Here is a 23279-nt window from a genome sequence, read left to right as displayed (position 1 = left end):
GATTTTTTTTAAAAGTGGAAACCGGGGGAATAAAATTAAACAGAAACTTTTGTAAAGGTCAAAACAATAAACTGTCTTTCAAAATGCCATGGTAAGGAGTTATTAACTGTCAGCTGTTTGTTGTTTCCTGCTATTGCAGAAGGGACAATTGTACCAGCCTTCTTGACAATGCAGACAGTTTTATTCCTGCTGTCAAGGTCACCATCAGAAAAGATACAGGGATAGGCTCTGCATCTGAATGCAGACAACAGGATGTGAGTCCAACGCAATAGATTGCAGTATAGTGCACTGAATGAGAAAGAACAACATTGTTATGCAGACCACAGACTCAAAGGACACCCAGGCTGCAAGTCGTGCTTTTATAAAGTATTTTCTTCTGCATCTCAATGCAGTTTCTAGGACAGTGCACCTTTAACATAAATGATTATAAAATATGCTTGGTTCTCACCGTTGCATGGTTTTCTGTCAGTTTGGTGGCATTCTTAAACTCTTTCAGCACAGCTGGAGGCCATTCAGCCCATCGTGTAGTAGTCTATTTGCAGATGAACTGCAGCAGCCTTCGAACTCATGAGCAAAACTACAGCAGAGTCTCCCGAATGCAGGATTATTTCTCCAGCAGGAGACAGTGAACGGGGAATAGTTACTTAATACTAATTATGTGCGGAAAATTGCTCCCAGTCACTTAAAGAGGTGAGGTTGATGGGCGAGTTACCCACTCATCTCCCTTCTGGCCCTGAACCTGTGGGGCCACTCTATGCAGCTTCAAAATTAACTCCAACGTTTTAAAGGGTTTGCCTCTGTGGATAACCTGTCATATATCTGACCTAGGAATGCTTGATATATTCACCAGTAGATACCCCATATCCTAATGAGCACAAAATCTGACCACCAGAATTGATCATTCCTTTCAGCTGTTCAAAATGTGTCGTTAACTGAAGCGGACTCAAACTTGAGCTACATTCTTGATTTAATTGAAGTTCAATTTTTTGCTTCTCAATTATTAATGGCTCCTTGATGCCATAAATTGGACTGACAAGCCGAATATAGGAGCCAAAGTCCAAGTCAGTTTCTACTGCACTTCAATTGCCCCATGTCTAACAACCGTGCCGTCAGCTGTTTGGGCCCCAAGCTTTCGAATTCCCCCTCTAAAACTTACCTCCTGGAGTGAGCTTTTGGTCACCCGTCTGAATACAACAACAATGTGCATTTATATAGTGCCTGTAGCATAATAAAAACATTCTAAGGCGCTTCACAGAAGAGTTATAAAGCCTCAACCCACAAAAGGAGATGTTAGGTCAGATGACCAAAAAGCTTGGTCAAAGAGATAGGTTTTAAGGAGCGGCTTAAAAGGAAGAGAGAGAGGTGGAGAGGCAGGGGCCTCGGGGAGGGAATTCCAGAGCTCATTGTGTGCTTGACTTTTGTCTGATAGCTCTGCTGGGGACGTTTTACTACTTTAAAGGCGCTATGTAAATGAAAGTTGGTGTTGTTGGTACCTATAAAAGCCACACATTGCCGAGAACCTATGCTTTCAGCAGGGGCTAAAACTGGTGAACTAAACCAGTTTTGTTGTATAAAGTCACCGATACATTCTGACAGCAAATCAAAGGATTGAGTGGCCTGCTCCTGCTCCCCTGTGTCATGTCCTACATTGCAGAAACCGGCATGAAGAGCTGCACTCTCAGAAAAATAAATTTTGGCATCACAACAAATTTTCTCCATTTTTGGGTTTTGATTGACATCTCAAAGTAGTGATAATGATTTCATAACCAAAGGCATCTCCGCCAACATGACTCAACTCAAATCGGTTGCTATGGCAAGCCAGCATGTGCAGAGTGAAGATATGGATCTTGCATAATGGAATCTTGACCCTTGGACATGTGATTGGAAACCCAATTATTGTGATACAGCAGAAAATCACCCACCAATCAGAACATTTAACCAGGTTGCTCCATTCAGAAACAGTGAGCAGCAACATTCAAACTCTTGTCACAATAAACACTGTTCCATGGCAGAAGTCACCTCTAAAGCTGGCTCTACGTTCTCGACGCTGTGCTGAAGTTGACTTTGTGATGTGGTACTGTGTCCTACAGCCCCGTAGGCCCCAGGTTTTGATCCACAGTCTCTGCTGCCTTAACTGATCAGGCCAAGGCAGCAGTAAAGTTGCCATCTCTGACCACAACCTACCGCTTAATCAGATGGTTGAGAGTTCAAGTCCTGCTCCAGAGATTTGAGGCACATGATCCAGACTGACACTCCCTGTGCTGCGCTGTTGGAGGCGCCTTTCAGCAGACATACTAAAAACAAGAATCTATTTTACACTCCCCCCCCAGCCCCCCCAATCCCTTGGCACTATTTCCAGGAAGTGCAGGGGAGCTTCCCGGTCAATATCTACCCCTCGACCAGCATCACCAGTTGTCACATTGCGGGAGCTTGCTGTGCACAAATTGGCTGGTGTTTCCGACATTAGATTTAAAAAAAAAAGTGCAGGATTGGCCGTACCCGCTTTGGGACATCCTGAGGTTGTGAAAAGTGCGAGATCTTTCTTTCCAGAAAGGGTGGAAATGTGAACCGTGGTTCCTGCTCCAGAGACCCCTTCCAAAAAGTAAATGTGAGAGTGTTTCAAGTAGAGGGCAGGGTGGGATTTGGTCTTGAAACGCGCTTAGTAAATGCATAGTGGCGCCTCATCAGACCCCTTCCCTATCCTGAGTGGCGTGAAACAGGGCTGTGTTTTCGCACCCAGTGTTTGGGATCTTTTTCTCCCTGCTGCTCTCACATGCGTTCAAGTCTTCAGAAAAAGAATTTTCCTTCACACAAGATCAGGGGGCAGGTTGTTCAACCTTGCCCATCTGAGAGTGAAGACCAAAGTACGGAAAGTCCTCATCAGGGAACTCCTCTTTGCTGACGATGCTGCTTTAACATCTCACACTGAAGAGTGTCTGCAGAGACTCATCGACAGGATTGCGGCTGCTTGCAACGAATTTAGCCTAACCATCAGCCTCAAGAAAACGAACATCATGGGGCAGGACGTCAGAAATGCTCCATCCATCAATATCGGCGACCACGCTCTGGAAGTGGTTCAAGAGTTCACCTACCGAGGCTCAACTATCACCAGTAACCTGTCTCTCGATGCAGAAATCAACAAGAGCATGGGAAAGGCTTCCACTGCTGTGTCCAGACTGGCCAAGAGAGTGTGGGAAAATGGCACACTGACACGGAACACTAAAGTCCGAGTGTATCAAGCCTGTGTCCTCAGTACCTTGCTCGACGGCAGCGAGGCCTGGACAACGTATGTCAGCCAAGTGCAACGTCTCAATTCATTCCATCTTTGCTGCCTCCGGAGAATCCTCGGCATCAGGTGGCAGGACCATATCTCCAACACAGAAGTCCTCGAGGCGGCCAACATCCCCAGCATATACACCCTACTGAGCCAGCGACGCTTGAGATGGCTTGGCCATGTGAGCCGCATGGAAGATGGCAGGATCCCCAAGGACACATTGTACAGCGAGCTCGTCATTGGTATCAGACCTACCGGCCGTCCATGTCTCCGCTTTAAAGACGTCTGCAAACGCAACATGAAGTCCTGTGACACTGACCACAAGTCATGGGAGTCAGTTGCCAGCGATCGCCAGAGCTGGCAGGCAACCATAAAGGTGGGGCTAAAGCATGGCGAGTCGAAGAGACTTAGCAGTTGGCAGGAAAAAAGACAGAAGCGCAAGGGGAGAGCCAACTGTGTAACAGCCCCGACAACCAATTTTATCTGCAGCACCTGTGGAAGAGTCTGTCACTCTAGAATTGGCCTTTATTTCCACTCCAGGCGCTGCTTCACAAACCACTGACCACCTCCAGGCGCTTACCCATTGTCTCTCGAGACAAGGAGGCCAAAGAAAGAAAGAAATGTAAGTCTTTTATTGTTACCTGGCCACTGACACACAGTAGACATTTGAGTGCTGGAGGCAGTACAGAGAAGAGCTACAACACTCATCCCTACAACTGGAAGGTCTCAGAGTTATGAGGAAAAATCCGAGCTGATCTCACGCAGCTACATAAGATTGATAAATCTGGAATATGACTTGAAATTGCAATAGTGGATCATGGGTTATATCTAGTAAAGTGGCAAATTTAGGACTGATAACAGGAAATTCATCTTCACACGAAGAATGATTACATGGAATAGAATTCATGTGGCGGCAGACCCTTGAAATCATTTGAGAGACAAGGAAAGTCTTTTCGTGTGGATGAATTAAGATGGGCTGAATGGCCTTCCTCATCCAGAATACCTTGTGATAGTGAAATAGTAAGAATACTTAATTGAAATTACATTTCCGCATAAAATTGGCAGCTCCCACCAAACAGCGATATGATAATGACCAAATAATCTGTTTTTGTGATGTTGATCGAGGGATAAATATTGGTCAGGGCTCTGGGGGTGAGGGGGAACTCCCCTACTCTTCTTCAAAATAGTCCACCTAGGGCAGACGGGGCCTTGGTTTAACATCTCATCTGAAAGATGGTATCTCCAACAGCACAGCTCTCCCTCAGTACTGCACTGAGTGTGTCAGCCTAGAATTATGTGCTCAAGTCTCTGGAGTGGGTCTTGAACCTTCGGGACGCAGAGGCAAGAGTACTGCCCACTAGGCCATGGCCAACACCTTAATATTCTAGCAAGAGGACTGGGATGACTAAAGGTTAAATAAGGGTTGGCAGATTTGCACGGCTCTCGCAAGTGGCAATCTTCAGAAATAAAACCAACAAACCAGGCAAAGTGAAAACAGTAGCAATGAGCACAGCTGCTGAGAGCAATGGGTGCAACATATTACAAATCAGTAAAAGGTCCAAGTCACGGCCGAGGCAAGTTCAATCCAAATAATAGATATTTTGAAGCGGATTGCAAATTAAAATTAATATACATTAAAAAAACTTTTTATTCTCCTTTTGCAGATAATTCTGCCATCAATGATTCACATTCAATTCCTTTTCACGTCACGAATAGTAATCTCTGCTGAGAAATCTTTGAACATGATCGCCTGTGGTAAAATTAAAATTCCACCATCTGCTCTTAAACAATTGCCCGCCAAGATAAACTACCTGCGAGTTCTCAACAGCAGCTGTACAGTAAAGAGGTCAGCCAAGTTTTAAGTCAGGGTCTTTCGGGGAAAGAGGGACAAGGGAAGGAACACATGAGGGGGGCACTCCCGGTTAGCCTCTCAGTGACAGTAGGGTCTGTGTGTATATGGCACCCGCTGGCTCTGGGGCAGGATGGTAGGTAGGACAACCAAAGGTGGTATGGTGTGCCCAGGGGTGGGGGGGGGTTGATGGGTTTTAGGGGCACCAATTGGATAAAACGTTGGGCAACCCCAATCTTAAAGGGTCTTGAAAATTGTGCGCCTTGGCTGGTGAATCGCTAGACTTTCAAACTCAGAGAGGATGCTCAACGTGGAAACTCGCCCCGTACCTCTAATGGATGGAATGTCAGCCTTGCCAACGTTGCCCTGCCACTCCTGAATGGATCAGCCAATCATGGTGCAGGATGCCATCGCATTCCACTGTAATTTGGTAGTCACATTTAAAGGGACACTGTCCTGCTTAATCTGCTGACTGTGAAATGTTTACACGAGGTGCCAGGTGTTTTGCAATGTCCTGGCCATTCTTGGGGTCTATCAGACTGAAAAACACACAAGGGATGGGAAGCCCTCCTTTCTGAAACAGGCAACAGCAGCAACCAACCGCAGCACCCTCTACACTGCAGATGGTGAGGGTACCTGCTCCTGAAAGCTTATCTGGTGATCTCCCCTGGAAAGTTTCTGTCTGGACATTATTCGAGGAATGATCTCTCCTCCCCACCCTCTCAAACTGTCTTGGTTTATGCTCAACTTTGCGCAAGGTACAAGAGGGGCTGAGTGGCTCAGAGTAAAGTCTCTGCCGAGGATGGGGCTGCATCTTCAGCAAGAGGAGGGAAGAGAAGTGGAGGAGGGAAAAAAGAAAAAGTCTAGAGGATGGGCTTCCAACCCGAGCAGTGTGAAACGAGAGAGACTAAAGAGTCAATTTGTGAGGTGGCCACACTTAGTCAAGTCTCTATGCCAACAGTCTCAACAAATCCCAACTTGGAGAGCTCAGAGGTCTTGGTTGCTTGAAAGTAGTTGTCCCTCACTCTGTCTTGTTGAGATTCCTTTGGTACTGGTTGGGCCCGATATACAGTAAAGGACTGTGCGTGGGGTGACTGATCACTTCTCTGCCAAGGTATGGCTGGAGGACTGTTGGAACCCGGACACTACCATCCTGAAGAGCAAAATCACTTAAGTTTAGAATTAAAGCATAACTTAAAAACAAAAACACTTTACACACCCTTCCTCCATCCTCCAGTCCCATCAGCCCATCCGACTGGTCAATGTCGGGGCAGCACAGTGGCGCAGTGGTTAGCACCGCAGCCTCACAGCTCCAGTGACCCGGGTTCAGTTCTGGGTACTGCCCGTGTGGAGTTTGCAAGTTCTCCCTGTGACTGCGTGGGTTTCCTACCACAGCCAAAGACTTGCACGTTGATAGGTAAATTGGCCATTGTAAATTGCCCCTAGTATAGGTAGATGGTAGGAGAATGGTGGGGATGTGATAAGGAATATGGGATTAATGTAGGATTAGTGTAAATGGGTGGTTGTTGGACGGCACAGACTCGGTGGGCCGAAGGGCTTGTTTCAGTGCTGTATCTCTCTTTGACCAGACAGATGTTTTGGTCTGAGCTAAATTCACTAAATGAGGATGTTGCCAGGGACGTCACAATTGGCTGCAGCAAACTCCTGGTTCGGCTGTGAGGCACACCACTGTCGGACAGCCAGGCATGACTCACTTTGCCGCATCTAAAGTCAGAACATCTAAAAGGAAAATAAGCACCAGGGAATAAAATGAACTCGGGGCTGTGTTCCACATGGAATAATAACAAGATGAAAACTATTTGCTGGAATCTTCCAAAACTAGGGAGGAGGGAGTTGGATAAATACTTGAAAAGCAAAAAAAAGTTGCAGGACTACGGGGAAGGAGGAGTGGGAGTGGGCATGATGGGCTGAATGGCCTCCTTCTGTGCTGTACGAGTGTATGATTAGCCAGGAATGTGAATCAAATGCAGAATTCTTCACAGATTGTCTCTCTTCCCAGCATTGCTTTGAAATAGAGTGTCTGCGAATCATGGGATTTACCTTTAACTGGTTACATTCCAAGATAGCAATCAGAGTGCGAGGTACAGCACATGCAGTCCCGTTAATCTGTGTGGAAACAGAGGGAGAAACAGATAACCATGCGATTGCCTTTCAAAGGACACGGTGCGGACGCAAAATAGAAATACAAAAAATATGCCCTAGTATTCCAATTCACAAAATGAACGAGACAGCTCCCTCACACCCTGCACAGGAAACAAGGGAAGGCCGTCATCTAATAGGACTAATAATCTCTAACCTCCAGTCTTACTCTCTCCTGATCCTTCTGCCTCTCTCACTATCATTCATCAATGATACCATGGTTAGTTCTCTTCCTGAACCGACCTCTCGTGTTCCAAATACACCACCCAACACGCTCGAAGCTGCCCCACCCCACCCAATATTCCTCACTGCGCTAAAGGCACGATTACTCACGATGCATTTTCCTACAATAAAGGCGCTATATAAATGCAGGTTGTTGATATTTTCTACTCTAGGTCCTACCTTTCCAGGACCTTTAACAGACTGCCTCGTTTTTATCGCCCTCCCAAAGTCTTACATTACAACAGTGAATACACATCAAAAGGACTTCATTGGCTATAAAGCGCTTCGGGATGTCCTGAGCTTGTGAAAGGTGCTATAGAAATGCAATTTCTTTCATTCGAGGGTTGGTATTGTGGAGGGACGAGACTGAATTGGTCTTCAGCTGAACCGATCTTGTGATTAATCCCCGAGGTTCAGAAGGTCACAGGGTGATCGAATTGAGGTGTTCCAAATGTTAATAGGATTCATGAGACAGAGCCAGGCCTCCTACTTACAGTGTGAGCGTACTTTAAACGAGCAGTCTCCTCATAGTACATGATATTCAATCTTCTGCTTTGGTAGTCTGTGCAGTTGGACGCACTGGAAAGCTTTCGAAAGGAGAAATAAAATTACTGCCGTGTATTTTTTGAAACAAAAAGAGAATTAAAAACAACACAGGAGTGGAAATAAAGACCTACGCTTCAGGAAATGTTATATTTCGATAATACACCCCTAGCACACGGTGGCAGCAGTGTGTACCATCTACAAGATGCACTGCAGAAACTCACCAAGGCTCCTTAGACAGCACCTTCCAAACCCACGACCTCTACCACCTCGAAGGACAAGGGCAACAGATACATGGGAACACCACCATCTGCAAGGTCCGCACCACCCTGACTTGGAACTATATCGCCGTTCCTTCACTGTCGCTGGGTCAAAATCCCAGAACTCCCTTCCTAACAGCACTGTGGGTCGACCTACCTCACATGGACTGCAGCAGTTCAAGGTGGTGGCTCACCACCACCTTCTCAAGGACAATTAGGGCTGGGTAATAAATGCTGGCCTGGCCAGCGACGCCCACATTCCCCGAACGAATAAAAGAAAAATCAAATTTACATCCTGCAGCGAGGGGAAAAACTGCCAAAAAGAACGTGGACAAGAAAGTGATCTTGTCGTGATATTGAAAAGATTAAGTTTTACAATAAAAGATAAACTGCAGACTATCATTTCAAAGTATTTCAGGCTGGTAGAACAGCCAACCAATTTAAATATGATTGGCAAAGGACCAGAAATGAAATAAGGAGAACAAATTTTATACATTGCCTTGTTGTGCTCTGAAAGATAGCGGATTCAGTAGTAGCTTTCAACAGGGAATTGGATAAATGCTTGAAGGGAAAATATTTACAGGGCTATGGGGCAGAGTAGGGGGTGTGGGATTAACACAGTGCTATAGGGACAGAGTAGCGAGTGTGGGATTAACACAGGGCTATGGGGACAGAGTAGCGAGTGTGAGATTAACACAGGGCTATGGGGACAGAGTAGCGAGTGTGAGATTAACACAGGGCTATGGGGACAGAGTAGCGAGTGTGAGATTAACACAGGGCTATGGGGACAGAGTAGCGGGTGTGGGATTAACACAGTGCTATAGGGACAGAGTAGCGAGTGTGGGATTAACACAGGGCTATGGGGACAGAGTAGCGAGTGTGGGATTAACACAGTGCTATAGGGACAGAGTAGCGAGTGTGGGATTAACACAGGGCTATGGGGACAGAATAGCGGGTGTGGGATTAACACAGGGCTATGGGGACAGAGTAGCGAGTGTGGGATTAACACAGGGCTATGGGGACAGAGTAGCGAGTGTGGGATTAACACAGGGCTATGGGGACAGAGTAGCGAGTGTGGGATTAACACAGTGCTATAGGGACAGAGTAGCGAGTGTGGGATTAACACAGAGCTATGGGGACAGAGTAGCGAGTGTGGGATTAACACAGGGCTATGGGGACAGAGTAGCGGGTGTGGGATTAACAGGATAGGTCTTTCAAGGAGCTGGCACAGGCACGATGGGTTGAATGGCCTCCTCCTGCACTCTGTCATTCTATGAACAGGAGCAAGTTAAATTTCAAGGTAAGACGGATGATATCCTCTCACGATATTAGGAGGAACTGAAAGGGTGATAATCTAGAATGTAAATCAACAGCGTCATAAACAGTTCAGACGTTCGAAATGAAGCTGGGTGCTTGGGCCAATGACCTTCTCCCATCCTTGACTATCCTTATGGTCACATGAACAAACTAGTCATTAAATCTACACGTAGCCCTCGTCTTGACAAATGCACTGGAGGCACACCCCAAACTATGACTGTTTGGGAGGGTGAGGAAGCACTGTATGGAATATCAAAAGATATGGAACCAAGGTAGGTGGATGGAGTGAAGATACAGATCAGCCTTGAGGAACACTGAATGGCGAAACAGGGGTGGGGCAGCCACTGAGGTGGGGGAGGGGAAGGAGGTGGGTGTACTGGAGAAATTACCATCATTAAATGACACAGCACAGGAGGCCATTCAGCCCATCGTGCCTTTGATGGCTCTTTGAAAGACCTATCCTATTAGTCCCACTCCGCTGCTCTTTCCCCATAATCCTGCAGATTTCCCCCCTTCAAGTATTTATCCAATTCCCTCTTGAAAGTTATGATTGAATCTGCTTCCACTGCCCTTTCAGGCAGTGCATTCCAGATCTGCAGGAGTCACACAAGACCTATATTCACATGGGGAGGAGCTGAGATGGTGTGTCTTCATTACACAGCTGCAGAGCACAGTCATACACTGTAGACAGTGAAGTCAGTACAGTCAACAGTGAATCCATCAACCTACCTCTCCATAATTACCCCTTCCAGGCATCCAGGCTTCAATGTCAAACTTGCGATAAGCCGGCAGCCCAAGTTCCTGGGTTGGCATATCCAGCACCCTGCCAATAACAGCCAGATAATTAGCTATACTGCTACCCACAGGATTAATGGCAGCAAGACAGGGCAAGGCAGCAGGGCAGGATGGAGAAGACGCAAAGGACAATTATCAGCACAGACAGTAGGGAAGTATGTCTTCCTACAGAGAATATCTGGCAGTGGGAACACAATCACCGGGGAACAAGGGATGAGCACAGGAAACTAGACTCATCTGGGGGAAAATAAACACCAAGAGAAACAGATGGTAGTGGGGTTAATGTTGTGTAAGGATGAGGTCAGGTAACATCTGGACCTCTTGAGCAGATCTTGTAATAATTCAGAAGGCTGAGGGGTGTGGGGCAGTGGTTAGCACCGCAGCCTCACAGCTCCAGTGACCTGGGTTCAGTTCTGGTACTGCCTGTGCGGAGTTTGCAAGTTCTCCCTGTGACTGTGTGGGTTTTCGCCGGGTGCTACGGTTTCCTCCCACAGCCAAAGACTTGCAGGTTGATAAGTAAATTGGCCATTATAAATTGCCCTTAGTGTTGGTAGGTAGTATGAGAATTGAGGGAAGGTGGGGATGTGGTAGGGGACATGGGATTAATGTAGGATTAGTATAAATGGGTGGTTGATGGTCGGCACGGACTCGGTGGGCCGAAGGGCCTGTTTCAGTGCTGTATCTCTCCATGACTCAAATATAGGCATTTGAAATGATAAAAGGCTTCAATAGAGACAGAGAACATTTCCTCTGGTGGAGGAATCCAGAACAAGGGGGCACAATCTTACAGTTAGAGCTAGGTCATTCAGGAGTGGAATCAGGAAGTATATTTTCACAAAGAAAATCAGGAATTTTCTCCCCCAAAAAGGCTGGATCTTTCAAGACTGAGATCGATAGAAATCAACCATGACCTAATTGAATGGTGGAACAGGCTCGATGGGTTGAATGGCCTCCTTCCGTTCCTATCTTTTTTATATTAATGTTCTTCACTCCTCTTCTGCGTATGTTGGCTCTTTGCTGCAGTATAGGTCTCCATTACCTTCCCCAATAGTCTCTTTCTATCTGGACACTCAAACATAGAGAGAACATGTCAGATGAGTTCAAGGCTGTCCTTATCCATTATTTGCCACTCATGTGTGAGCACTTTTTCAGTAGTGAGGGTGCGGGGGGGGGGGCGTTGGATGGCAATCGGAAGCAGGAAACCCAGCTCATTCCACAAAAAAATAAAAAGGCTTGCATTTATATAGCACCTTTCACAACCTCAGGATGTCCTGAAGTGCTTTACAGCCAATGATGTACTTCACTGAAGTGCAGTCACTGTTGTACTGTAGGAAACGCAGCAGCCAATTTGCGCACAGCTAGCTCCCACAAACACCAATGTGATAATGACCAGATCGTCTGTTTCAGTGATGTTGGTTGAGGGAAAAATATTGACCAGGACACCGGGGAGAACTCCCCTGCTCCTCTTCAAAATAGCGCCCATGGGATCTTTTATGTCCACCCGAGGGGGCAGACGGGGCCTCGGTTAATGTTTTAGCCGAAAGATGGCAGTTCTGACCAGTGCAGCCACCGACCCCCCCCCTGCCCCCTCCCCGGGAACTCTCACTTGTAATGGAGTCCAAGGTCAGAGAAGATTTCCTTCTGTAGCATTACAAACTCGTCCAGGAGCTCTGTGCTCTCGCTCCCCGTCTCTGCAGCCGTTACTCCAAACATCTCCACCTTCAACAGAACAAAAGCAAGCGGACTGAGCATGGTGAGAAGAGGTCGGCTTCGGTTATTCAATGTGTATTTCTTGTTAAATTATGAGGACAGGCTGCATAGACCAGGCTTGTATTTTTCCTTCAGTAGAGAAGATTAAGGGTCGATCTGATTGAGGTGTTTAAGACGATCAAAGAATTTGATAGGGTAGGTAGAGAGAGAAACTTTTCTCTGGTGGGGGAGGGGGGGGGGGGGAAAGAGTCCAGACCAAGGGGGCATCACCTTAAAATTCGAGCTAGTCCATTCAGAGTGAGGTCAGGAAGCAGTGCTTCACACAAAGGGGAGTGGAAATCTGGAACTCCACCTCCCCCCCCCCCCCCACAAAAACACTGTTGAGACCAGGGGGCGAAATTCAAAATTTCAAAACGAGGACTGATAGATTTTTGATGGGCAGGGGTATTAAGAGTTACAAGGAGGTAATTTCAGAAACTATCCTCTCAGCGAATCAGTAAATCCAGGGTATTAAGGATTACTGAACCGAGGTAGGTAGCTGGGGTTAAGATACAGGTCAACCACAATCTAATTGAATGGCGGAATCGTATGGAGAGGCTGAACAGCTGTTCCTATGTTATGGTTTCTATATTTTCACCACAGAGATATAAAATCCTACTTAAATTCCCCAGTTTAAATTTGCTACTGTAATTCTCACAGTACCGTTGTCTATTCATTTCCTACATTCTTTTCATGTCTTGATTCCCAGGATTTGGCTACCATCTTGTATCAGTGAGGTAAGTAACTTTGCTCTCTTATCTTTCTGGTGATAATATGGAAACTATGGTCCCATAACCCTTAAGGTGAGGGGCGGGAGGTTTAAGGGGGATTTGAGGAAGAACTTTTTTACCCAGAGGGTGGTGACGGTCTGGAATGCACTGCCTGGGAGGGTGGTAGAGGCAGGTTGCCTCACATCCTTTAAAAAGTACCTGGAGGAGCACTTGGCATATCATAACATTCAAGGCTATGGGCCAAGTGCTGGCAAATGGGATTGGGTAGACAGGTCAGGTGTCTTTAATGCATCGGTGCAGACTTGATGGGCCGAAGGGCCTCTTTTGCACTGTATTATTCTGTGATTCTGTTAATACCATTCAATTACTGACAGACTGAGAGGATAGTTTCTGAAAAGACCTCGCCAGATTATCATAACTCTTGGTACCTTTGCCCAACACTAAACACAAAAAGTTAGACTGCAGGTACGGCAAGCGATTAAGGGGGCAAATGCAATGCTGTCGTTTATTGCAAGGGGAATGGAATATAAAAATAGAGATGTTTTGCTGCAGTTGTGCAGGGCACTGGTGAGACCACATCTGGAGTAGTGTGTACAGTTTTGGTCTCCTTACTTAAGAAAGGATACAATTGCATTGGAAGCAGTTCAGGGAAGGTTTATTCGACTGATTCCTGGGATGAGAGGGTTATCTTATGAGGAAAGGTTGGACAGGTTGGGTCTGTATTCATTGGAGTTTAGAAGGACGAGAGGTGATCGTATGGAAACATGTAAGATCCTGAGGGGTCTTGACAGGGTGGATGTTGAAAGGATGTTTCCTCTAGTGGGAGAGACTAAAACTAGGGGGCAGAGTTTAAAAATAAGGGGTCACCCATTTAAGACAGAGATGAGGAGAAATCTTTTTTCTCTGAGGGTTGAGAGTCTATGGGAATCTCTTCCCGAGAGCGGTAGAGGCAGGGTTATTGAACGTTCTTCCGGCAGAGGTAGACAGATTCTTGACAAACAAGGGAGTCAAAGGGTATCGGGGGTGGGCAGGAAAGTGGAGTTGAGTCCACAAACAGATCAGCCATGATCTTATAGAATGGCAGAGCAGGCTCGAGGGGCTGAATAGCCTACTCCTGCTTCTGGATAGTATGCAAGTTAGTGTCACTCCTGGACTTAAGCTCACTATCTGGGCTAACCCTCCAGTGCAATACTGAGGGACTGCTGCATTGTCAGAAGTGCCCACCTTTCAGATGAGATGTTAAAACTAAGACTCCATCTGCCTTTTTTTCTAAATTCGTTCATGGGATGTGGGCATCGCTGGCTAGGCCAGCATTTAACGTCCATCCCCTGAGAAATTGACCGGCTTGCTAGGCCATTTCAAAGGGCATTTAAGAGTCAACCACATTGTTGTGGATCTGGAGTCTCATGTAGGACAGTAGAATTCCTTCCCTAAAGGACATTAGTGAACCAGATGGGTTTTTACAACAATTGACAATTAGGTTAGATTTTTAATTCCAGATTTATTAATTGAATTCAAATTTCACCATCAGCCATGCTGGGATTCGAACCCATGTCCCCAGAGCATTAGCCTGGGTCTCTGGATTGCTAGTCCACTCGGCCACCGTCTCCCCTGCCTGCTCAGGAGTCAGTAAAAAAATTCCATGCCACTATTTGAAGAGCAGCAGGGACAGCTCCTAGTGTCTTGGCCAACAGTCCTCCTGTCCAATCACCAGCAACATAATTGGACTAACTGCTTATTCATCTTATTGGCTGTACCTTGCTATATGCCCACTGCTGTTCCTGGCACACACTCCAACTGAATCAGGGTTAGTCTCCTAGTTTGATGGGTGATCATGGAAGGAAGAAACTGCTGGGCCATGAGGTTACAGATTGTGGTGACATACATTTCTACTGCTCACCAGGGTTACGTCCACAGCAACCTCCCTTCTCCGTGGCCTCTAACAAGAAAAAGGGGCCGGAACCTCATGGGAAGGTCACAATCTCCCAAGTTCCCCTCCAAGTCACACACACTGTCCTGACCTGGGACTTTCCTTCATTGTCGCTGCATCAGAATCCTGGAATTCCCTAACAGCACTGACAGAGAACCTTCACCACATGGACTGCAGTGGCTCCAGGCAAAGGCTCACCAGCACTTTCTCAGGGCAACAAGATGGGCAACAAATGCAGCCTTTCTTCCGTGATCACCATCAAGCTAGACGAGTAACCCCTGATTCAGTAGGAGTGTGAGCCAGGAACAACGCTGGGCATATAGCAAATGAGATGAATAAGCAGTTAGTCCAATTAAGGTGCTGGTGATTGGACAGGAGGTCTGTTGGCCAGGACACTAGGAGTTGTCCCTTTCTACCCGCTCCCCTTTCCACCACCACCAGCAACCCCCCGCCCCATTGCTCACATCCTCAGAACAAATCAAAATATGCAGCAATGTGAAGGAAGTGGTACCTTGGTGAAATGGTGAACTCTGTACAGTCCCCAGGCCTCCCTCCCTGTGTCCGTCTCTGCTCTGTAACACGTGCTACAGCACACCATTCTGAAACAGAAGAGACCAGCATTGTGACCCCCATCGTATGGGCAACATTCACCCCAGCAACGTTCAACAACAACACCTTACCTTTATATAGGGACTGTTAATGTCGCAAATCATCCTAAGGCGCTTCACAGGAGCATTAACAAACAAAATTTGACACCGAGCTACACAAGGAGATATTAGGTCAGGTGACCAAAAGCTTGGTCAAAGAAGTGGGTTTTAAGGACCATCTTAAATGCGGAGAGAGTGGTAGAGAGATAATTCCAGAGCTTAGGGCCCAGGCAATGCGAAGGAAGTGGTACCTGATGCCTTTCACAGTCAAACAGCCACTCACTGGGCTTGAAGCATCGGCTTGATATCATTCTCACCTATGAGTCAGAGGTTAAGCGTCCACCCTGGTTTTCAGCACCTAATGTAGACTGCAGTACTGAGGGAATGCTGCGTTGTTGGAGGTAGTCTTTTGGATTAGATGTTAAAATGTGGCCCTGTCTGCCTGTTGAAGATCCCATATTTATAGAAGAGCAGTGAGCTGCTCCAGGGTCCTAGCTAAATTTTATCCCTAAACTACCACCAAAAAAAAAAATTCACTGGTCATTCATCCAACTTGCTTTTTGAATGGAAAATATGTATAGTGACATAAATGACTTGCATTTATATAGTGCCTTTCACGATCTCAGCAAGTCCCAAAGAGCTTTACAGTCAATGAAACACTTTCTGGAACTGTAGTCATTGTTGTAACGTAGGAAACGTGGGAGCCAATTTATGCACAGCAAGATTCCACAAACATATGATAATGACCAAATAATCTGTTTCAGTGACGCTGGTTGGGGGATAAACATTGTCCAGGACACCATCGAAAACTCCCCTGTTCTTCAAATAAGCGCCGCAGAATCTTTCATGTCCACCTGACGGGACCTCAGTTTAGTGTCTCATCCAAAAGGCTGCACCTCCGACAGTTTAGCACTCCCTCAGAGCTGCACAGGGAGCGTCTGCCTGGATTTTTTGCTCAAGTCTCTGGAGTTGGGCCTGAACCCACAACATTTCTGACACAGAGGCGAAAGTCTAACACTCCCACAAGAGTGTCTAAACTTCAAAAGGTAAACCAGAGGTTGTGAGGCAATTTGGGAAGCCTGAAGAACAAGCTAAAGGTGCTTGTTCTTAACCATGAGAATTGGTCAGGTGAGTGAGTTGGATGTCAGCATCTCTGGGGCTATACCACACTGCAAAGAGATGAGGGGAGAAATTGGAAAATAAAGGTGGTGTAGCAAACTTTGAAATCCTTCAAAGCCACTCAGCAACGACGACAGATTGAGACGTCAATAGAAAGGAGGAGGATAGCACTCGGCTCTCCATTCTCACCCAGCACTCCTCAATAATTCATTTTACCTGACAGGCAGATCCTGCAGGTTAACAGCGTGATCCATGAAGTAACCTGCAAAACAAGAACATCTTTCAATAAGGAAAACAGTTGCTTTAAACATATTACAAATCATTCACAGCGCAGAAACAGGCCATTTGGTCGAACAGACCCACACTGTTTCTGCTCCACATAAGCCTCCCTCCCATGTTCAACTCACCCCGACAACATATCTTTCTAATCCTTTCTCCCTTATGTGCTTATCTAGCTCCCGCTTAAATGCATCTACGCTCTTTGCCTTAACCACTTCCAGTGGTAGTGAGTTCCACATTCTTATCACTTTCTGGGTAAAGAAATTTCCCCTGAATACCCTATTGGATTTATTAGTAACCATTTTATATTTATGGCCCGTAGTTCTGGTCTTAAGTTACATGAAGCTTGGGTACAAATGGCTAAGTTACAGAGTCCTCCGTACAATGTCATACCTGTTAATGTGGAGTTGACTAACAGGGCAACTAGGTCATTCCAGTTTCTACCCTCCATTCTATGTTCTGTTTGCACTGCCCTCCCCAATTCTGTCCCAATCTCACCCACCTCCATCTGCTCCACCCTGAGAGCCTTCACAAATCAAGAACATTTTCCCTAATTTGTTATTGCCTCGTTTATCTCTCCCCCCTGTTCAAAAGCCTCAACACCTAACTTTTTGACTGCATCTCTGTTAACCTGTCCTAACACTTCATAAAACACCGCCTCAGTGTCTCATTATATCCTCTCCCAGTTTCATGAAGCTTTGTTTGTATTAGAAGATCATTAACTGTCATTGTAGATTCAGTGCAGAAAGTTTCTGGTTAAGAGAAAGAGAATTCCCTTCCTAAACTTCTCAGCCTCTCTCTTCCCCCTTTAAGACACTCCGTAAAACCTACCACTTCGACCAAGCTTTTGGTCATCTGCCCTAACATCTCATGTGATTCGGTGTCAAATGTTGTTTGATAATGTTCCTGTAACAATTTATTACATTAATGGCCCTATATAAATGCAAGTTGTTGTTGCTGAGAGGGGAAACTTAAATATTACGGTATAAAGTAAAACTAGAATATTACGCCAAATTAAACTGAGAAAGTAAACCAGAGAACAGGAAGTTAAATTATTGAAAAGTAAATTTAAAACTACGTACAATGCAATGGTGTCATGGTTGTCCACTGCTTAGTGATCAGTCAAATGGGTGGCACAGTGGCGCAGTGGTTAGCACCGCAGCCTCACAGCTCCAGCGACTCGGGTTCAATTCTGGGTACTGCCTGTGTGGAGTTTGCAAGTTCTCCCTGTGTCTGCGTGGGTTTCCTCCGGGTGCTCCGGTTTCCTCCCACATGCCAAAGACTTGCAGGTTGGTAGGTAAATTGGCCATTATAAATTGCCCCTAGTGTAGGTAGGTGGTAGGGAAATATAGGGACAGGTGGGGATGTGGTAGGAATATGGGATTAGTGTAGGATTAGTATAAATGGGTGGTTGATGGTCGGCACAGACTTGGTGGGCCGAAGGGCCTGTTTCAGTGCTGTATCTCTAAAGTAAACTAAACTAAACTAAATGTGAAACTCCATTGCACTGAGCACTTTCATTGTGCACCCACTTATCATAGAACTGATCAGAAATATATGTTGATGGGTGAGGAGGAGGATGGGAGGTGGTTCGTGCGGAGCATAAATATTAGCGGGCTGAAAGGCCTGTCTTTGTGCTGTAAACATGTTATAGCAATGCTCACTGTCTCAGTTACACTGTTCCATCTGTGATGCCCAAGCTAAATCTGAGCTCAAATCTTTTTTTTTAAATGAAGCAGAATAGCCAATAACCTCTTGTCCGATGTCCAGAATTATTCCACACTGGGTCATGTTGCTAAATTCAGAGGATTAATAGCACTGCATGTCTGAATCCTCTAGCCGAAAGCTTGCGAGGAACTTATTGCAAGCTTCAAATCTGAGTATTTCCCATTTGAGAACAGTTCTACAATGTACAGTTCCCCTGAAAGTGAAATGTGGAAAGCTGGAGGGACTTCCTCAAAAGCGAAATGCTACAGATTGGGCATTTGCAGGACAAAGTTCGGTGAGCTGAATGCCTTTTTCTCTCCCTTATAAGAACAGCAGTAGTACACTCATTAAATTCACTGATCTCTCAGTTTCAGAACTTGGGAACTGCAGGAGGTCATTCTAGCCTGTTCCACTATGCGTTTAGATCAAAGATGATCTGCATCTCAACTCCAATTACCCACCATATCCTGGTTCCATATCCCATAACAACCATATTCAACAAAAATCTATTGATCTCAGTCTTGAATTTACACTCCTGAACTGCCTAGCTCGAACTTTAAGGTTATGCCACCTTGTTCTGGACTCCACCCACCCACCGGAGAAAATATTTGTCTCTATCTACTCTATCAACTCCTTTAATCACCTTAAACACTTCAATTAGTATCCTTAATTTTCTATACTTGCGGGAATACAAGACTAGTCTACGCAACGTTACTCCCAGCTCATCCTCGGCAGTTTTACCTGCGATGCCAACCTCGGCGGTTCCCGCTAGACAGAGATCTTCAAAGCGAGTAGGATCGAGGTGGTAAACCTGGGAGGATTTGGCATTGGGCCTCATTCCGCAGCCCTCCTGTAAAAATAGCAATTCTAAATATTAGAGGCCCCGTGCCGGCCATGTTAAGTAACCAGAGGCTATAGATTTAAAATAATTGGCAAAACAAAACCAGAGGGGAAATTAGGAGAAATTTCTTCACACAATAGGGTTGTTAAAATCTGGAACGCACTACGTGAAAGGGTGGCAGAAGCAGAGACTGCAGGTGCTTTCAAAAGGCAACTGGACATGTAGTTGAAGAGGACTAATCTGCAGGATTATGGGGAAAAGTTAGGGTATGTGACTAAATTAGACAGCTCCTTCAAAGAGCTGGCACAGGCACGATGGGCTGAATGGCCTCCATCTGTGTTGTCTGACTCCATAATTCTAAGTCTGTTTTGCAGCAGCAACGGGACTGGTCACCAATGTGGAGACATTCAGTATATAGGCCAGACTCACTGTGTACAGGATTTACCTGTGGTTCAGTCGGTAGCCTCAGCATCAGAAGGTTGTGGGTTCGAGTCCCACTCCAGGGACATAATCTAGGCTGACATTCCAGTACAATACTGCGGGAGTGCTGCACTGTCAGAGATGCTATCTTTCGGTTGAGATGTTAAACCGAGGCCCCGACTGCCCTCTCAGATGGGCATGAAAGAACCCACAGCTGCTGTTGCAAAGAAGAGCAGGAGAGTTAACCTTGATGTCCAGGACAATATTTATCACAAACATTATCTGGTCATTTATTACACTGCTTGTTTGCAGGAGTTTACTGTGTGCAAATTGGGTGCCACATTACAACAAAGTATTGCATTGGCTAAAAAGTGCACTGGAGCATCCTAGATTGTGAAAAGTGTTTCTACGGCACTCTGTTTTCCAAATAAAACATCAGGAGTGTAGTTGTGGACACTCCGAGGGTGGGCATAAAATGGGGGCTTGCGGTGGGGAGGAGAGGGTTCCTCTGCTCTACATCACCTCATTCTATACTTGACGTGCGAGTGCTGGATGCTGACATAAGATGCAAGAAGCACGAGGCCTTGAGGTTACGCCACGGAACACTGGTATGTACGTGCTGTTATCTTTGCTCTCCCTCTTATTTTAATGGGGAGAAAAAATTTATTCATTTTAATCAGGGTACCACCCACTCTGCAACAAGGGTGAGTACAATTCCAAACATGCACCACAAGCATTCCGATACCAGTGTTTTCGAGAAGGACTTGCATTTATATGGTGTCTTTCATGATCTCAGGACTTCCCAAAGAGCTTTACAGCCAATAAAATACTTTTGAAGTGTGGTCACTGTTGAAATGTAGGAAACAGGCAACCAAGTTGTGCACAGCAAGATCCCACAAACAACAACGAGATAAGGATCAGATCATCTGTTTTTGTGATGTTGATAGATGGATAAATATTGGCCAGGATGTCAGGGAGAACTCCCTTGCTCTTCTTCGAATAGTGTCACAGGGTCTTTTACATCCACCCGAGACAGATGGCTTAGCATCTCATCCAAAGGCTGTAACCTCTGACAGTGCAGCACTCCCTCAGTGCTGCACTGAAATGTCGGCTGAGATTTTTTTTTGCTCAAGACTCTGGAGTGGGACGTGAAGTCACAACCTTCATGACTCAGAAGCAAGAGTGCGTCCCACAGAGTCACAGCTGATGCACCAGTGCTCCAGGAAGAAAAATCAATTTCTTTACCCAGAGCGATGAGATTGTGGAACTCGCTACCACAAGGAGTAGCTGAGACGATTAACATAGATTAACATTAGCATAGAAGCTGGATAAATACATGACGGAGAAAGGAATAGAAGAGCATGCTGACAGGGTGAGAAGAGGAGGAATGGGAGAGGCTCGTGTGGAGCATAAACACCAGCATGAACCAAATGGCCCTGTTTCCTTGCTGTAACTTCTATGAAATTCTGTACTTACAAACACAGCCCCTCTCAGCATATCCGGCACAGTTATCGGAATGAAACCCTGGGGAGAGAAAACCACAGGGCATGAGAAAGTACTGAATCCATCTGTCAGCAAGATTACCAAGTTAGGGCTTCTGTGGCGAAATATGCTAATGACAGAAAAGTTTTCCATGCACTCACAATTTCCGCAGTAATCAGTCACGCTTTTTGTGCAGTGGCAATTTCTGTCTAATCCTCAGGCTATTGATGACAATGGCTGTGTTACGTTACACAAAGATTCATTTCAAATACCGGCTTAGAAATGGAAAATGTAATTCTTTTCAAATCTGCTCCAAGTCGCTACCATTGTTGACAGCGTTCTCTGACTCACAAGGTGGTGGGTTGAAGCCTCACTCCAGGACTTGAGCACATGATCGACACTGTAAAGCATTTTGGGATGTCCTGAGGTTGTGAGAGGTGCTATCGATGTCACAGCATCAGAGAGGCTTACAGCACAGGAGACCATTCAGCCCATTGTGCCTGTGCTGTCTCTTTGAAAGAAAAGTTGTGTTCAGTTCCACGGCCTCGCTTTTTGTCCTCATCCTCAAGTAACTAATTAGTTGTCTAACTAACTTGATTGAATTTTTCGAGGAGGTGACTAGATGTGTAGATTGAGGGTAAAGTAGTTGATGTAGTCTACATGGACTTCAGTAAGGCTTTTCATAAGGTCCCGCATGGGAGATTGGTTAAGAAGGTAAGAGCCCATGGGATCCAGGGCAATTTGGCAAATTGGATCCAAAATTGGCTTAGTGGTAGGAGGCAGAGGGTGATGGTAAAGGGTTGTTTTTGCGAATGGAGGGCTGTGACCAGTGGGGTACCGCAGGGACCCTTACTGTTTGTAGTGTACATTAATGATCTAGATGTGCATATAGGAGGTATGATAAGTAAGTTCACAGATGACAAGAAAATTGGTGGTGATGTAAATAGTGAGGAGGAAATCCTTAGATTACAGGATGATATAGATGGGCTGGTAAAATGGGCAGAGCAGTGGCAAATGGCTAATCCTGAAAAGTGTGTGGTAATGCATTTTGGGAGCACTAACAAGGCAAGAGAATATACAATGGATGGTAGGACCCGAGGAAGTACAGAAGGTCAGAAGGACCTTGGTGTACTTGCCCATAGATCACTGAAGGCAGCAGCACAGCTAGATAAGGTGGTTAGGAAGGCATACGGGATACTTGCCTTTATTAGCCGAGGCATAATAAAGAGGTTATTATAATAATTATGATCATAAGAGCAAGGAGGTTATGAAGGAGCTGTATAAAACGCTAGTTAGACCACAGCTGGAGTACTCTGTACAGTTCTGGGCACCACACTATAGGAAGGATGTGATTGCACTGGAGAGGGTGCAGAGGAGATTCACCAGGATGTTGCCTGGGCTGGAGCGTTTCAGCTATGCAGAGAGACTGAGGGGGGACCTGATTGAGGTGTACAAAATTATGAGGGGCATTGATAGGTTAGATAGGAAGAAACTTTTTCCCTTAGCGGAGGGGTCAAGAACCAGGGGGCATAGATTTAGGGTAAGGGGCAGGAGGTTTAGAGGGGATTTGAGGAAAAAAATATTTTCACCCAGAGGGTGGTTGGAATCTGGAACACACTGCCTGAAGAGGTGGTAGAGGCAGGAACCTCACAACATTTAAGAAGTATTTAGATGAGCACTTGAAACGCCATAGCATACAAGGCTACAGGCCAAGTGCAGGAATACGGGATTAGAATAGTTGGGTGCTGGATGGCCAGCACAGACACGATGGACCGAAGGGTCTGTTTCTGTGCTGTATAACTCTACGACTCTATAACTGCCCAACTCCCTTTTACAAGTATTTATGGGCTCAGCGTCCACCACTTTTTTTGCTTTAATTGCAAGTGTTCCCTTTGCACAATTAACTCTACATCGAAAATCAGCCAGGGTTTCTTCACTTAATCATTATTCTGCT

General features: G+C 45.8%; 1 protein-coding gene across 5 annotated transcripts in view; it reads right to left on the bottom strand.

The window, feature by feature from the left end:
* The window catches only part of sars2 (seryl-tRNA synthetase 2, mitochondrial), a 189583-nt gene that overhangs the window by 143499 nt on the left and 22805 nt on the right, over nucleotides 1-23279 (bottom strand). For 3 of the 5 annotated variants that reach the window (XM_068018940.1, XM_068018942.1, XM_068018941.1), the window contains 9 exons: nucleotides 21320-21367; nucleotides 19324-19432; nucleotides 16813-16858; nucleotides 15342-15429; nucleotides 12027-12139; nucleotides 10355-10448; nucleotides 8000-8092; nucleotides 7185-7250; nucleotides 4893-6276 (listed from right to left, as the gene is read on the bottom strand). In XM_068018940.1, coding sequence (XP_067875041.1) covers nucleotides 6145-6276; nucleotides 7185-7250; nucleotides 8000-8092; nucleotides 10355-10448; nucleotides 12027-12139; nucleotides 15342-15429; nucleotides 16813-16858; nucleotides 19324-19432; nucleotides 21320-21367 — 789 coding nt within the window. In that variant the 3' untranslated portion in view covers nucleotides 4893-6144. Of the gene's footprint in view, nucleotides 1-4892; nucleotides 6277-7184; nucleotides 7251-7999; nucleotides 8093-10354; nucleotides 10449-12026; nucleotides 12140-15341; nucleotides 15430-16812; nucleotides 16859-19323; nucleotides 19433-21319; nucleotides 21368-23279 lie in introns of those variants that run through there. The other 2 variants (XM_068018944.1, XM_068018945.1) reach the window with 2 other exon arrangements.

The sequence above is a fragment of the Heterodontus francisci genome, chromosome 40, assembly GCF_036365525.1.
Source record: "Heterodontus francisci isolate sHetFra1 chromosome 40, sHetFra1.hap1, whole genome shotgun sequence".
Taxonomy (NCBI): Eukaryota; Metazoa; Chordata; class Chondrichthyes; order Heterodontiformes; family Heterodontidae; genus Heterodontus; species Heterodontus francisci.
The sequence above is the reverse complement of the archived record's forward strand: the minus strand, read 5'-3'. Positions and strand labels throughout refer to the sequence as shown.